Source organism: Daphnia pulicaria, chromosome 2 (assembly GCF_021234035.1).
Source record: "Daphnia pulicaria isolate SC F1-1A chromosome 2, SC_F0-13Bv2, whole genome shotgun sequence".
Classification (NCBI taxonomy): Eukaryota; Metazoa; Arthropoda; class Branchiopoda; order Diplostraca; family Daphniidae; genus Daphnia; species Daphnia pulicaria.
This window is the reverse complement of record NC_060914.1, coordinates 1406680-1423391: the sequence shown is the minus strand read 5'-3', so window position 1 is coordinate 1423391 and position 16712 is coordinate 1406680. Positions and strand designations below refer to the sequence as shown.

Below are 16712 nucleotides of genomic sequence, written 5' to 3'. Positions count from 1 at the left end.
CGTTTTCCGATCGACCGGCATCGATCGATCGTCAAACTCGGCGCCTATAGCAGACAGGCACCACATTATTAGGCCTTACCAAAAAACAACAACAAACAACCCAAGTATAGACAACAACCAACGAGCAAGAGACAATCACAGTGTATAATCCGCTGTAGTGCGGGGATAAAGCTTCGTGTAGAAACGCAGCATTTTCGAAATCCTAGTCTGTACCAATTAAGAGAGAATTAAGGGCCCACAAAATTAATTGGATCATCTAAATAGTAAGCATGTAATAGTTCACAAAGAATTTCAATGTTTTTGGGGTTCTCCAATTTCTTAGAACCCTCAAATGGTTGGTTTGTCCGTGATTTAAAAGTATTCAGGTCAACTGTGTTATCTACAGTGTTGTGGATTCAGTTGGCACAAATGCAATAATTGATCCTCGTCGCATCACAGAGGTTTTAGCCAACTCGGTTGGCCAGCCCAGCAGCCTCAATCAAAGGATCTAGTCTCGCGGGGCGGTACGACCAGGGCTGCCGGCGTGATGCTTCGCAGTCTATTGTATTTTTTAAAAAGAAAATGGAAAAAACACAAGGGATTCGGAAAAGCATGAACCATTGGGAGCAGGCGCAAAAGACACCCATCGTTCAAGAGGAGGATCCCAGTAGGAGCGACATTAGGAAACAAGTCCCTCCCCATTGGATGCCGCCCCCTTTTTCGGCTAACACGTCATCCAGTGTGTGTGTGTGTGTGTGTAGTGGTGTAACCCGGAGTGAATCCAAGTCAAAGACTTCATTCCCTTTTTCTCCGTTGGACCGGCAGCTCGTGCGTTTCAAAGGCGGCCGTCCTATTCGGCTGTGTCAAGAGACCACAGTCAGCAGACCGGACCCCCACCTCAAAAGTCCAAGATACCAGCAAGAAAAGGGGTGGTATCTTGAGGTCCGTTCTGTTCTTTAAAAAAAAAAACATCCCAGTGCGATCCAAGTGACGATCGATTCCGTTCTGTTTGGGGTTTATTGGCTATTTTCGATTGGGGCGACAGATTCGGATGGTGAAAAAGAGAAACACGCGTTTTGAAAAATTCCGCCAATTCGTTCCAGAAGTCGAAGAGGACGTCGGTTGATTCGCTCAGAGGCCAGCAACTTGTCAGAAAGTCGAGACAACAAAACGGGTGGTAATATTCCAACCGTCCGCGAGGTTTCCAATCCGCGGGCCATGTTAAGAGCGACCTCACGCTCCTGCAAGGCCGGGACGTCGCCGTCAGTCTGCTGCACTCTACTGCTGGCCAGCTTGACCGTCGTCCTGGTCACTGTCGCATCATCTTCAGCCCCACCGCCAGCCACCGCTAGCCGATTCGGTTCATCCCTGCCCCAAGTCTTTACCAACTCGTTTCTAGTCAAGCTCCGCGGCGTACAGGATCGACAGCAGGCTGACTTGATAGCTCGCCGCAATGGATTCGAAAACTGGGGATCGGTAAATATTATCAAATCTCTTCTTTACTGTCTAAATTATCGATTAGATTCCCCTCTGCAAAATGCGGCTAGAATGTCTTTCTAATAAATCGACAAGTCCGAGATTGTGAATGGAAAATGTTGAATCCGGTTGAATCAACAACATCGATCCTGATGTTGGTGGACAGGTTGTAGCTCCTCCCTCGGCTCTCTGCAGCACTAAAAGTTGTATATCTCAGCCCCGTGTTCTCCATCCCTTTTTCTCTCTCTCGTCTTCTCCACCCCACCCCAACCTTCTTCCGCTCTCTTATCTTCTCTTCTCATATTGCTTCCTCCCCACCATCGATCCACGCGAGACCATCAGAGTGTGAACGGCGCAATAGACGCGAGAAACACACACCCGACACACGACGCCATCTTTCTTTTCTCGCGACGTTCCGCTGCTCCTAATACTGCACATTTGCTTGGGCACAATAGACGCAAGGAGCATTGTGGTCCTCTCAGGATCCTTCGTTTCATCCTGGCAGCAGCACTGTGACATTCACCGCAAACAAAAACATCCCCTCCCCAAAAAAAGAGGGTGTGTATATACATGTACATGAGGGTGGCGTACCAAATCGAACACCACCGTCACCACTGCCTAATCAATAACTCATTTCCCGCATCCAGTTACAGAAAGCAACGGAAACGGTACATTGTATATAGCACGAGATAAAAGAAATAGAAAGCAGTTTCGGCACCCAGTAATAGGTAATACTATAAGTGCTACTAAGGTGTGCAATACGAAGCTCGAATCTCTCGCCTTATATTCCCTAGTAACACCACAACCATATCGAAAAATCGATGCATCGGCTCCTTATTCTCTACTGCGCCCAAAAGATGAAGGAAAATGGCTTTCGGTTTCGTCTCCCAACGTCATATGCTGACGGACAGGACACATATCCCAACGATTGATCTCAATCCCCCGCACCAATAGCTGTCACACACTATATAACATTAGAGAGCACAGATGTTTTGCTCACTCTGCAGACGCTACATAAAATTGCACCATCATTGAAGCGAGTAATCAAACTTTATACGTTATGGGAGTCGCACGCAACAGTTCAAAGTTCTCCACGTAAATATATGGGCCTATATACACACAGCAGCACGTATACATCCACTGAGAGAACCGAATCCAGTCGGGAGAAATCGATACGGGAACACAACAGTCGCGCACCCCCCCCAAAAAACAAACAAACAAAAACCATTGGGTCGTTCTTTTTCTTCTTTTTACTTTCTTATCTATTTGATTCCATCAGCCACTGCTGCTGCTGCTGCTGCTGGTCTTTTTTCTACCGCGAAAATATAACCTGATAGATAGTATAGTGGCCTGTCTGGTTGATTTGTTGGTGGCTATAAAGAACACGGGGTCAGCCCTTGAGCCTCTTATTGAATGTGGGCCGCTCATAGGCCTACATAGTCACGCTGCTGGAATATAACTGTGGGATGTGGGTGATTGAAAAGACTATCTAGTCCAGTCAAGACCATCAGTCGTCGCTGCCGCCGTGCTCCGTTAACCCGATCACATCGGACACGGCGGCAAAACAAATTGAGCGTCATCTGGTCTTGACCTCGATTTTCGACCGATGTAACCATTTTGGCCTGGCAATGTTCGACTCGCGCAGTGATTTGCTGTGCGTGTTTGGCAATATTCCTTTTTTCTACTTGGCGTGATAAGCTTTCCAATGGCCACCAGATTACAGTCATCGAACAACTACCGCATTTAGCGACCGATAAAGATATAACGTGACTGGCGATATATTTCTTCCGATGAACAGAAACGTCAAAGAAAAATGTGAGCAGCAATTATGCGGATGTTGGAAAAACAATTCTTCCCTTTCATATGCGTGGGTTTGTTCCGCCTACGGGATGCGTGCTTCCCCCCGTGAGCACGGCAGGAAAAAGCAGCGTGGGTGGGGACGAGGGGTTCATGTGCATTAATCCCGATGACGAAGTCTTGATGACTGCATGCACTTGAGTCTTGAATAAATAAAGTCAGACAAAGTCATCGCCTACAGCACGAACGAGTTGAGACCTCCAGATTAAAAGGCATCTGATCAAAAATGCAATCCCCTCGATAACAAGTCGATAAGCCTCGTGAGCAGCTACTCCCGAAAAAAAACACAACTTTCTTCCCCTCGCAACAGATTACTTAATTCAGGTGACACATTTAACCCCCAAGACATTTACTCGTCGAAGCAAACCAGATCGAACAAGTTATTAGCGCTGACCTTTTGATTATTGCGATCAATCTTCTCTCCCGTCTTTAGCCTTTCGGTGGTGAAGGCAATCGAACGAACATCCTGCAAGCGACCCCTAGCAACGACCTAGAAATATCCCAATAATCTAGTAACAATTTCGCCGACCATTTCCTTCCGAGAAATATACACGACTGTCGTGCACAGTTCATTGTTCCGTTTGACCCTGCCAGCGAAAATTGTAATACATTCAAATGTTTCTTTTTGTTCTGCTTTTTCTTTCGTTGCAGGTTATCGGCTCCGATCACGATTACCACTTTGTGCACCATGCTCTGCCACACGCACGGACCAAACGCAGCGTGTTGCACACCCGCCAACTCAAAGCCGACCCACTGGTGAGTAGTATGCGCCATGCCATTTTTACCAGACTTCACTCTTTTATCCAGTTTTGCCTAGCTGCTGCATACATCTATGTATATATAGACATGGACCACCACTCTCTTTTTTGTTTTGTTAACTTTGTTTCTATGCCGTCGCATTCTAATGTGTTTTTATCCCTCCATTCCCCAAATATGCCGCCATTTCTTTTGATATTTTTTTTTTCGCCCGGTACCTTTTACACTTTTATTTTGTTCTTTTGTGGCAATTCCACTCACACACAAAAAAACCTTTCAAAAGCTTTTTATCGATCCAACAAGTTGCTGTCTCTCTTATTATTAGAGACGAGAAAAGATTGAGACTAGCCTAAGACTATTTGCATGCAGGTAGGCTACATCAATCTCTTTCAAGCTTTGCCAATATAGGCCTTAACTCGCGAATACTCCCCCGCCAAAAAAAGTGGATTCCAATAAATAAGCAGAGTATAAGACAGTACCTTTGACGCACGACATTGAAAGAAAGATTTAGTAAAGATTTTCTGAGATAAAAACGGAAGCCAAAAAAAAAAAAGAACAGGAAAAAGCGATTATAATTCATTTTCCGTTATTGCCCCTCTCTTTGCTGCAGTCTGGATGCCGAAATCGCTCCAACAAGAACGTTCAATTCTCCCCGAAGGACATTGACAAGTTGAAAGATTTCATTAGTAGCTATAGAGGAGAGAGAGTCGGTGACGAAATAGCAAGGGAAGATATAAGTAGAGTCGACTTTGAAAAACGGTACAACGAAACGGTATTAACCATTCATTGAGCACAAACAAGGCCGCAACTGTAAGCGACGGCATTCGTCTCCATTATGTAACTAGTCGCCCATTTTTCCTCGACTAATCCCGTCGAGTACTCATTCTTTTCCGGCATAACCTTCATTTTTCATCCGCATTTATATATTTCATCAACAACTTGGAAATAAAAAAAACCCTCCCACAGATTTATGTCCTTGTATTGCAGCTCAGTTTTGTCTAGTCAATGTCGTCAAGGAGAGTGCATCCAATATCACCAAGGCCGCACAAACGATCGAAGCAATTGGAAAAGAAACACCAATTGACCTATTTTCAGCCCACTTATATTCCTTTTAACCGTTACTGTGTACCGTCAGGCCCAATTTCTTTATCAAATTGTCCCTTATTTTTTCTTCCAAGTTCCATCGTTCACGCAAGTTCACCCGCCCTCACCCCAGATGGAATCAAAAATAGACAAAAAAATTAAATAAAAATAATAAAATAAAAAATCCGAAAGACAAACAGATCATACTTTTTTCAATCGCGATGCTGCTGCGCAGTTATATAAGAACTACCCGCTTATAAGAACTACCCGCTTTAGAGTTATGTCCGGAATATCCCTTGATCCCGACTCGCAGAGAATGGAGAGTTTTTGAAGTAGCTTCAAAGCTTCGACCAACACACAGCGGATCGATCGAGATGCGACGTATATCAACGACTTGGGTTGCTCCTTCAGTTTCCCCATCGACGGATGCGGATGCGGCAGCAGCCAAATCAATTTTGAGAAGAAGAGGAAACCATAGATATGGGAGACACAATTCAATTTTGAGAAACAGGAAAGAGGAGCACCGACCGTTTCCAATTTCCAACTACGAAGGATACGTTAAAGAGTACGTCCAATAGAATTGTATGACTTACATTGACTATAGCCGACAATGTACGTTCAAAAACAAGTTATTGGAGGGCTGCTGAATGAAGAAGAAACTTTGGACGTCATCGGGTTCTCTTTTACCTTTGCTAACCGGTCACGCAAACATGATTGGACAATTGATGTTGGCGCCACGATCCCCGCCCGTTAAGTTGATTTTTTCCTCGTCGTATAGTTCAAGTAAAATGTCAAGTGGTTCCTGCTGCTGCGCACACAGCTCGCCAGACTGTTATAAAACGAGCCTCCTCACGGTCGCAATTTAGCCGTTAGCCCTTTTCAGGTGCTCTCGTGGAATGCTTTCATGTCAAGACGCTCACAAACCGATCGAATCCGCACGCGAAGATTGGCTTATTTCCCGTACGCAAGAGCTTCTCTCTCTCCAAGATAAATTTCAATTCCTCGAAACTTTCCCCAGGCTTTAAACCTCGACTTTCATCTCTCTCTTCGTCGTTTGACTTTCCAATGAAACTGCGTTTGTCGAGGGGCGTGTCGTCGCTGTCAAGGGAGACCGACTCTCGGTGCATTTATAAACGACGACCGTAATGACCCTGGCACATTCACGATCCCCTGTTTGACGTCGGAAATAGAACCAAAGGCCTTCGAGTGAATGATTCAGACATGAATGCAATTAAACATAGCCTCCTGCATTGTACATTTCTTTCCTTGTCACTAGAAGCACTGGGACAGACGCGTACGAATTTCACAATGATCAATGCAAGAGATGCTTAAAGGATTACATGCTTTAACGTGCCAACAAACAGCAATTATTTACCGTGGAGACCGCGTTCAGCGTTGCACGAAAAGGTCAAAGAACGTTTCAAGGGAATAAAATGAACATCTAACCCGTTCGTCGTGCTGGCGTCTCAGCAAACAATTTGAAAATGTTTCCGGATTGTTGGCAAAATGCTCATCTTGTTACACATTCGTTTCTATTATGTACGCAGATTCACAGCGCCGTTCAGCAAGTAGGTTTCCGTCGGTTCAAGCGCGGCTACAAGAAACCATTGGCGACGCCCATCGACCCGGCCGCAGCCATCGCCGCAGCAGCCAAAGAGCACAGAGATCCAACCGATCCCTACTTCACATATCAATGGTATCTGGTAAGTGAACACACACACGCAAACGGAAGTGAACAGCTAGAATCTTGAAACCGGTTTCCCCTTTGTTGTGATTTGCAATGGGGGGAAACTCTGTTGGTCCTTTGTGTCAATACGAAACCAACTTAAACCTGATAAGCAAACAAGAGCTACATATATAGGCTTTGTTCGTTGCCAGTTAAAATGAGGTACGCGCGGGAGAATGATCGAGGTTGCGTGAAGACGGGCTCTATAATGAAGTTCGTGTTTTTTATTGCCTCGGAACTAACTACGCGTTTTCCACCCTTATTTGTCACGCCGTTATTGTTGCTTTGACAAAAATATGTTACGTGAAGAACGGCAACAACGACGCAAGCATTTTTATGATTACGTTTGTTCGAGAGCACACAAGACGATGACAAGCTCCGACGAGGCAATTTCACTCTTCATCAAAAGTTATCAGGACTTATTTAGGCCGTAAAAGTGCCTGATCATCATCGACGGGGAATATATAATAATAGCAACAATAAGCAATTAGGCAAACATCGAGTCTCCTCGTCGTCATTTCTAATTAGGTTGTCGAGTCACAAAAGATTCTCATATCCGTTCGCTGGATATATTATGCGACCATATAATCCCGCTCTCTCTCTCTCTTTCTTCCCATATGGCGGCAGGCATTATAATATAGCGGCGCACACAGGGCAGCAGCACCGGGAAGGACGCAATATTGATCGGGAGTTGGTGAGGGAACAGCACGGAGGTCGGTCGTATCGTGGTGAAACAGAAGGGCAAGTTTGAACGACAAAAAAAAAAAAAAAAAAAAAAAAGAGAGCGGCTGAAAACTCGAGTGACACGCCTGTCATATAATTTCTCTACTGTTTAAACAGTTTGTCGACTTATATACGTGATCCAGAGATAAGATGTCGCGTCGCGGGATTCAAAATGAAATGGTCTCTGCCCTTCTATGTACGCAACACCCGTTACTCGATATACACTCTTCTACTGAAAAGCTGCCGAGAGAACGACGCTAGCTACTTTGATTCTTATTACAGTCTCCTATAGCCCTGCATAGATTAAATTTACGCACTTTTGAGCAAACAACGAGCTCGATGCGACAAGTTATGAAAGATTTTTTCTGGGAAAGCGATATATATGAAAACAAGATGAAATTATTTCCACCGTTGCTTAACGTCCCGTGAAAGGTTACAAGGAATTCTAAACAGTAGATGAATGCAGACACAGATTGGAAACCGCAAATAGATCAATTGATGCGTTTAAATATTTTTTTTTAAAGAAAATTGAAGACACAATGGGCGACCATGACGGGAAAATAGTAAAATCAATTTCAAAATGGCGTTCGACTTTGATGAGCAGGAGAGCAGAATGACAAGTTTGAGCCGCCTCCGTCAAGTTCAGACAGTCTGTCGACTGTTCCAATTTAAAAAAAAAGTCCGTACCTTTAAAAGTTGCCATAGAAAGCTTCAGGTCTTTACCTAGAATTCCGTACCGCAAATTAGTTTCAACTTCCGGAACAGTTCAGTCGGTATATAAAAGAGATTGGAAGACATTTCCAGATCCCAGAGTTTATATATTTTTCTCCTATATATATTTGTTTGCTGCGCTTCCTCCAACACAGCTGCGAAACAGACTTTATTGCTTTTTCCGTCAGTCGCCCACTCGAAGGCACGCATGACTGGCTCCTGTCAAAACGAATATCTTGGGTGAAGTTGAATTGATTGAAATGCAAAAACCAATGATGTAGCTACGCGATGCAAATTGAAAGCTTCGATTAAACAGCGCTGGGATTGAAAAAACGATTTCAATTAGAAGTTAAACCAGAGCCCACCTAAAGTTTATATGTGTACGTGATATACATATATACAGCCAAATAGATTGCCTTCGACTGCACGCTCTCGTCAACTCAGCCGGTCCTGATTGCGAGAGAGTAGTCTTGTGCAGCATACTTGTACACACACACAAAAAATATATATATGTAGCGGGAAGTTTGTTGTAGACTCTTGTACGTGCCTCTCTGTCAACAAGTAACATCTAAACTAATGATGAGTATTCGCCGTTGCTCGCAAATTGGAACTCACTGTATCGCATTTGATGTCGTCCCTAAGCCGGGAATTCAGATGGCATAGCATTCGTTGCCAAGGGCTCTTGGGTGCAAAGGGAAAATCGTACGTGATGTTGCCAGCATTTCCCGTTTATCCGGGAAATCAAAAAAAGAGATTTCTTGGTGCTCATTGCTCGGCACAGTCCAACCGTGCAGAAGTTGGAAATCCCGAAATCAAATTATTAACAACAGTAATTGTATTTTGCTCCCCCCGACAGAAAAATACTGGACAGAATGGAGGCAAACCTCGACTGGATTTGAATGTAGAAGCGGCTTGGGCTCAAGGAGTTACTGGCAAAAATGTCACAACGGCTATTATGGATGACGGTAAGTGGCCCCCAATTCTCATTCTTGATCCCATAGTGCCGTAAGTGCATTGTGACCTTTTCAAAAAGCCCATGAGAAATGACTTTCAGCTGTAATCAAACTGGAATGGCAATTCACATATCCCTTTTTATTTTTATTTTCCCGGGAGACAAAAGAGCCAGTGCATTTCGTGCATCTCCAGTGACGCAGTTATACTGTGCTCTCTCCCGGGCTATTGAGAGACCGGCCACTTTGGAGTAATTTAAAAGATCACATGACTGAAAAACGATATTCTACAATCAGGCTTCAAATAAACTAGCCTGATTCTAGATCAAACATTTGTATCCGATTGCATAATTAATATTTCCTTTTGTCAAAAATTACGACGCACAGGTGTGGACTACATGCACCCAGATCTCCGAAACAATTACGTAAGGTTCTTAAACGTTACACGATATTCCAAATTAAAAACAACACATTTCTTGTCTGAAATTTTAGAACGCCAAAGCCAGCTACGATTTTAGCAGCAACGATCCATTCCCTTATCCAAGATACACCGACGATTGGTTCAACAGGTAATTTGTTTTTAGGCAATTTCGATTCATTGACGTAGTAGTAGCATCGACCCGCTATAGTATTACAATTAGAAATAGCAGACGACGAGGTAAATCATCTGAAAGGAAACGCAATATTTTCTGATTCCGACAAAAAAGGGGACTCTACCTGTGCGTGGCACGAGGCTACGTGCGTCACCGCCCGGAAACACCTACCCCGCCTAGTCGAGATTGCACTCACGCCGCCATTATATAGCTGCAGACTCTATTCTTCTTGTGAGACTATGTACTTCTGCCTTTCATACACACCAACCGTCATTACCGAGCCCATGTTGGGGCGGTACAGAGTGTAATACCATACCACAGACACACTGTAACAAGAGAGAAATGTAACCTCAGCCTATATGAACTTGCAAGGCCAGTACACAATCTCAGAAGCTAGCCCATATCGATCCCCCCCCCCCCCCCAGAGTCTGTAACGACTGCGAGATCGTGAATGATTCAATGGGAAAATCTATTACAGATGCGTTCTACTCCGTCGGTCCTGTTGACATTCATTTCAATGATAAATTCAGTTCGCTTCCCTTTGAACTTTCCAAGTCCGGGAGCTCAAATATTGACTCGAGCCAGTTCATGAATGTATACTTGTGTTAAAAGTTTCATTCCAATGTAATTGCCTTTTTTCTTGCGGCGCACTTTGAACTCTAAACGCAACTTTAGAAAGGGTGTCAAGTCCTATGCATTTGCTTCGCATTTAATACCCACTCGGCGGTTTGTTTCCCATTATGAAAATTCAATCAAGATGCAACCTTTTCTCAGCACCTCAATGGTCGATTTATTCTAGCCACATCAGTCAGCTGTCTGCTAGCTCCATGTGTATAGAACGAACAAAGATAGACACCCTACCGTGAATCTCCATTTGCTTTTAATAGATTAAAGTCGCTAGTTCCAACGCTTGGCGTGCACAATTAACAACTCGGTAGCTTGCGGGGGTTCTTCGTTCTTTTCTCACACATCAAAGTTAACTAACTTGTATGCGTGTTCACCACCCCCATTCCTATTTCCAGGGATTATATCCAACGCCTTTCTCCCGTTGGGTTTCCTTTTACTTGTATTAAAATAACAAACCGGAGAAAATCTAAAATTCCACAAATCCCAAGTCCTCGATTCGTTTTCCCCGAAAGAGTTTGCCGTGATTTTTCTTTTACCATTTCCAAATTGGAATCGCCGAGAATGTTCTGAGCGATAGTAAAAATAAAAAGTGTCTAAAGAAACGTCAACTAATGTAGTCCATCAACAGACGTCATAGGCCATTCCCACACATCTTAAATCCCGATCTGCGCTCTTCCCCCTTTTATGAGGTGCCCTCGCATCCCTTTCACGCAACAATGGGCCCAGTCAAGAGGATTATAGACGCTGCCGTTTCATCCCAGCTAAAGTTGTCCCGAGTCCCATGTTGACATGTTATTGACCAACGTCTGTGCCCCTTGATATATAGACTGTTTATCTCGAGTCATCCCAGCGAACCGATTCCACGAATCTCAACTCTAAACTTGTGCGCTTACGACTAGTACAACTAGTGTGTTAGTGATTTCAAGTTAGCCGTAAACTAATACTCGTGTCATGACGCTTTTCTTTTTTCTGTAGCCATGGAACCCGTTGCGCTGGAGAGGTGTCTGCCGCCCGTGACAACCAGGTGTGTGGCGTCGGCGTCGCCTACGATTCCAAAGTGGCAGGTAAGCAACAATCTTCTCTCAATTCGTGACAAGAACCAGTTTCCCATATCCAACTCGGCAAATAGCAACCGGCCGAGAAACCCGACCGTCGACTGAGCCCCAGTAACAGACAAGATGATTGTAAATCTCAAAAATTTCGAGTTGTAACTCAGCCAACGGCTTGATTAATCAGCTATCAAAGATGGGCCGAAGCTCAGAAACCTTGATATTTTATGGACGATTATATTGAACACGATGACGCATTCGCAAAAATAGAATACCCGACACTAAAAATATCGTAAATAAAACAATTCACAAACAACGAAGAAAAAGACGTAACCGAGCTCAAGCGACTGTAAACACAGCATGTCGGCGAAACTTTTACCTGAGCACTTGACAAATAAATTGTTTTCCCTCTAGCTTATTTCACAACCTGCAACTTTTACGCGACTCCATAAAAGAAAAGTAGTTTGGGTGACGATGACTGAACGACATGTTTCTACCAGAAGGCACAAAAGGCGAAGGAGAAATAAACTTGCTCAGTATAAGCAGTTAATAACGCGCAAGGTTGTGTCAAACATGTTCAATATTGTTTTCCTCCCAGCTCAAAATTCGATAAAATTACTTCAATAAAAAAAAGAGGCGTAGGTAACCTTCCAACTTGTCGATCAAATTGACTCGTGACGTCAGCCAACTGAAGAGTTGATAGACAAGATGATTGAAACAAGCGGGACGCATAGACCGTCCAGGATCCGCCATGGTTTACATCGGTCCGTCAGATGACAGCAGCAGTCTTTGACAACTTATCGATCGTCTCGTTTTATCTCTTGGCCATAAAAAACACTGGGGGGGGGGGGATGCAAGGGACGCAGAAGGTTTTATATTAAACTAGCATTTTTCTTCCATACCAAAAAATAAAAGGAATCCGAATGCTGGATCAGCCCTATATGACGGACCTGATTGAAGCAAACTCGATGGGTCACGAACCGCACTTGATTGACATCTACAGCGCATCTTGGGGCCCTACGGACGACGGTAAAACAGTGGACGGCCCACGAAACGCCACCATGAGGGCCATTGTTCGAGGAGTCAACGAAGGTCGACGTGGACTGGGCAACATCTACGTGTGGGCTAGCGGCGACGGCGGTTCCGACGACGATTGCAATTGCGATGGATACGCGGCTTCAATGTGGACAATATCCATCAATTCGGCAATCAACGACGGGCAGAACGCCCATTACGACGAGAGCTGTTCTTCCACCTTGGCTTCGACATTTAGTAACGGTGCCAAAGATCCAAACACCGGAGTCGTAAGTTCGCAATAACTCGTTGTATTTTCGCTCTCTTTTTTTTCTGGCTAACTTTGTTGACTGTTTATTTATGATTATTGGTTCGTTCAATGAGGGAGATAAAGCTCATTAAGCAAGAGTTACGGATATAGTCAGGGGCATAGACGCTCTAAAGTAAATCAAGTGACATTGATGGTGATCCCTGGCTTTTTTTAGTTTAAAAAAGATGATGTTAGTGTCGCATATTTCTTACAACAATTCCCTTGATTAAATGTCAAAAATCCAGAATTCACGAGCTTAATAAGCGAAAAATGAGACGGGATTCCAAAATCGCCGAAATTGTTAGGCCCACATATTGAAACTGTTTATCAACATGTCGGAATGAAACTAAATTCTGGTTTAGAATGACAAAGAAAAACCCGATTTACGTTTGCCATTTTCCCTTTCATCAAACTTAACCAGTCAAGCGTATTCTAGCTTGCGCAATATCAACAGAAAAGAATAGACAACAATTTGATTATCCTCACGAGAATTATAATAAAAAAGTAGGATGAACAAACATGTCATGGATAGAGATGAGTACAACAAGACAATCAAAAAATAGGTCGTCGCCATGAATGAGATAAATCCATTGACTATTTGGCGTGATTGAAAACCGTCATCAACATTCATCAGCGAATGAAGAGACGAACGGAAATAAAGAAAGTAATCAAGACCTGCCTTGTCGAGAGAGTCGATAAGGCGGTTCCGCCACTGCTCACTACATGCAGCGGTAATTGGAAGCCAAGAGGAAGTCGAAGTAAAACGAGTAAAACACTAAATGGACGGAGATTGAGAGAAAATGTCGCAAGATCCTGTGTACTCGATTGTGCGTTTAGTCCTGATTGCCGAGCTAGTGCCAGCCCCCCTAGTTGTTCCCGGAAAAGGCGATATTCCCACTTGCTTTCTCTAGCCATGTTACCTTAAGCCACACTCTAAAGCCTGCACTCTCTTTTCGCATCGACTGGCAAGCCAAATTATCGCGTAAACGAGCTTGGTTGCTGTGACATAAGAAATAAATGGTGGGCGTCATTTTACCGAGACATTTTCTTGGACGTCGAAAAAGGTTCCAAGGAAACTTGTGTCGTGCATGAACGTAATAAAAAAATAAATATGTACTCTATAAAAAAAGAGAGGTTTCTACTTGACAAAACAGGCCACCACCGACTTGTACGGTAAATGCACGAAAACGCATTCGGGAACTTCGGCAGCCGCACCGGAAGCTGCTGGCGTATTCGCTCTCGCTTTGGAAGCCAAGTAAATGAAATCAAAAACTTACCTTTTAGCAGCGTCGTGATGGTGCATTCATGTCGTTTCTTTTTCTCGCCAGTCCGTCGTTGACGTGGAGGGACATCCAGCACTTGACTGTGTTGACATCTAAACGCAATTCCCTCTTCGATGCCAAGCGTCGATTCGAATGGACCATGAACGGCGTGGGCTTGGAGTTCAATCACCTCTTCGGTTTCGGCGTCCTGGATGCTGGCTCGATGGTCACGTTGGCTAAAGCATGGCGATCGGTTCCAGCCCGTTTTCATTGTCAAGGTGGCGCCATGATGCAACCCAAGTAAAAATTTCTGAAGCACACACTATGAAACTAACTTTCACTAAAAACGAATTTCTTTTTTGCACATTTCAGACCAATCCCAACCAACGGCTCTCTGATTTTGACACTAGACACACGTTCATGCCAAGGAAGTGAAACTGAAGTTGATTATCTGGAACACGTTCAGGCCGTTATCAGCCTAAACACGACACGTCGAGGCGAAGTCGAGATGTTTCTGACTTCACCTATGGGAACGAGGTAAATCAATACGTCTACGTGATCCGACACCGACAGTCAGCAAGACAATGACGATAACTGAGAGGGGGGTTGTACTTAATTGTAATATTTAGAGGAGGGGAAACGAAAAGAACAACAGAGAAAAGGAAGGGCAAGAAAAAAAAAAGACTTCTATGTAAATTTTCCCAATTTTTGTCTCATTTCACCCCCTACCTCTTTACTGCCAAAATGTAAAATATCTTACCCTTCCTCTCGTGTAGGGAAGAGAAACATTTTGAATTTTAGAAAAAACGACTTTCTTCTTATGTAAATTTTCTCATTTTTGGTAAAATTTCGTATTTTTACGCCCCTTTCCTCTTCCAAGTCTCTTACCTTATCTCTCGTGTAGGAAAGAAAAAAATTTAGAATTTAGATGTGTAATATTCAAAATTATGTAAATTTCGCTTGCATCATAGATCCATGATTCTGAGCCGCCGACCGAATGATGATGACAGCCGCGATGGATTCACCAAATGGCCGTTCATGACTACGCACACATGGGGCGAGGACCCTCGTGGGCGTTGGACATTGGAGGTAAAACTCGTGGATTTGTTTGCTCAACTAATTCATTCCCATAAAAAAAAACACGTTCTATATTGATTTGTGGTAGGTCCGTTTCAATTCCCCTACTGGCGCCAAGCAGAGCGGTTGGCTACGTGAATGGACTCTGATGCTTCACGGGACACGGGACGCTCCTTACGTCGGTCTCCCAGCTGGTGATAAACATTCCAAACTAGCTATAGTCAAGAAAGCCCACGAAGAACGTAAGAAGGCTCGCAAATAGAATCGGACAAATTAATTAAACAAAAGAAGTGAAGCAGTAAACCACCAAAACTTGAAAAAAATCCAAACAAAAACAAATCCCAACAAAAACAAATTCTCCTCTCCCTCCCATATACTCTTTAAAAAAAAAATACGGAAGAAAACGCAACAACCAGGGACGATCTTGCTCCTCTTCTTTTCCTCTCTTTCTCTATCGATTTCCTTTCCACCATATCGACGTTGAGCTTTCCGTTCGAATTTCTGAGTTTATGGCATTGTTATACATCTCTTTCATTCTCCTCGGTAAATGTCCTATCGTAAACTTCACCACGAAATGCTACTATATTGCAATTATTACATGTTATGCTGTCAAATCTGATTAATACCTACCAAACTTCTTCACAATTCCCCGACTCGGCTCCTTATTGACGCGTGATCATTTATATCGGGACTGGCGAATTCTCGGAAGGCTGCTGCTGCTTCTCCATTACCCAACACACACGAAAAAATACAAAAAAACTTAAATTCCTCGACTCCTCCTTCCTTTCGAATTCGAAAAAGAACTACTACTACTATATGAAAATCTTGTTGGAAACATGACAAGGGGGAAAATTGTTTGTCAGCTCGAGGGCAGTGTTCCTGTATCATTATGTCTTAAATTCTTTCTTACCTTCCCGTTTTCTGTTTGCCGGATTGTTACGATATACCCTCAACCGGCGTTCTCTTATATAGCTTTGTATCTTACATGTTAATTATAGGGTCGATGGAGCTGATTTTTTTCCCCTTTGATCTTCACCTAATTTTTTTTTCCAGTTGACTCCTGTGTTAATTCGGGTGTCAAAAGATCAAACTGAGTATTCAAACAACTTTATCTTATTATTATCTCACGTGAACGTTCCCAAATACGAAGATATATAAAATCTAGCTTCGATTCTACTAACGTTACTTACTGGGTAGTATTAAGTCATTGAACTGCGAGATGGACGACAAATCGTGAGGGAATGCGTTCATCGTGTCCTGGTAACTTTTCCTTTCTCTCCAACTTATATTTCCGTTTTCTTGTTCGCGGTTCATCGATCGAAGATCATTTCCCAGTGGGAATCGTACCAGCTACTATCACAACACAAAAGTACTACATTCCCTTTGCCCCCGCATCAGCCTCTTTTGTTGGGTTTCTTTTCTTTTCATAACTTTCTATTCTTCCTTTTATGTTACTTTGCTGTAGGTAACAATGAGAAAAGAGTCTATAATCGAATACAAAGTAACATATATAGCTGTA

General features: G+C 43.4%; 1 protein-coding gene across 1 annotated transcript; it reads left to right on the top strand.

Annotated features, from left to right (window-relative positions):
• Positions 1 to 759: 759 nt before the first annotated feature.
• On the top strand, positions 760 to 16712 carry LOC124327055 (neuroendocrine convertase 2-like). Its single transcript, XM_046785900.1, has 13 exons — positions 760 to 1455; positions 3964 to 4068; positions 6699 to 6854; positions 9168 to 9276; positions 9649 to 9686; positions 9754 to 9830; positions 11457 to 11545; positions 12446 to 12834; positions 14009 to 14109; positions 14183 to 14416; positions 14489 to 14653; positions 15088 to 15205; positions 15282 to 16712. Exons 1-13 carry the CDS (start codon positions 1198 to 1200, stop codon positions 15453 to 15455), a joined length of 2013 nt encoding a protein of 670 aa, XP_046641856.1. The 5' UTR covers positions 760 to 1197; the 3' UTR covers positions 15456 to 16712.

Excerpts from the sequence above, each read along its gene's own strand:
- LOC124327055 (XM_046785900.1), top strand. The coding sequence starts at position 1,198 with ATGTTAAGAGCGACCTCACGCTCCTGCAAGGCCGGGACGTCGCCGTCA. Across the intron at positions 12,835-14,008 it reads AAGATCCAAACACCGGAGTC|GCCACCACCGACTTGTACGG; the intron begins GTAAGTTCGCAA and ends TTGACAAAACAG. Across the intron at positions 14,417-14,488 it reads GGCGCCATGATGCAACCCAA|ACCAATCCCAACCAACGGCT; the intron begins GTAAAAATTTCT and ends TGCACATTTCAG.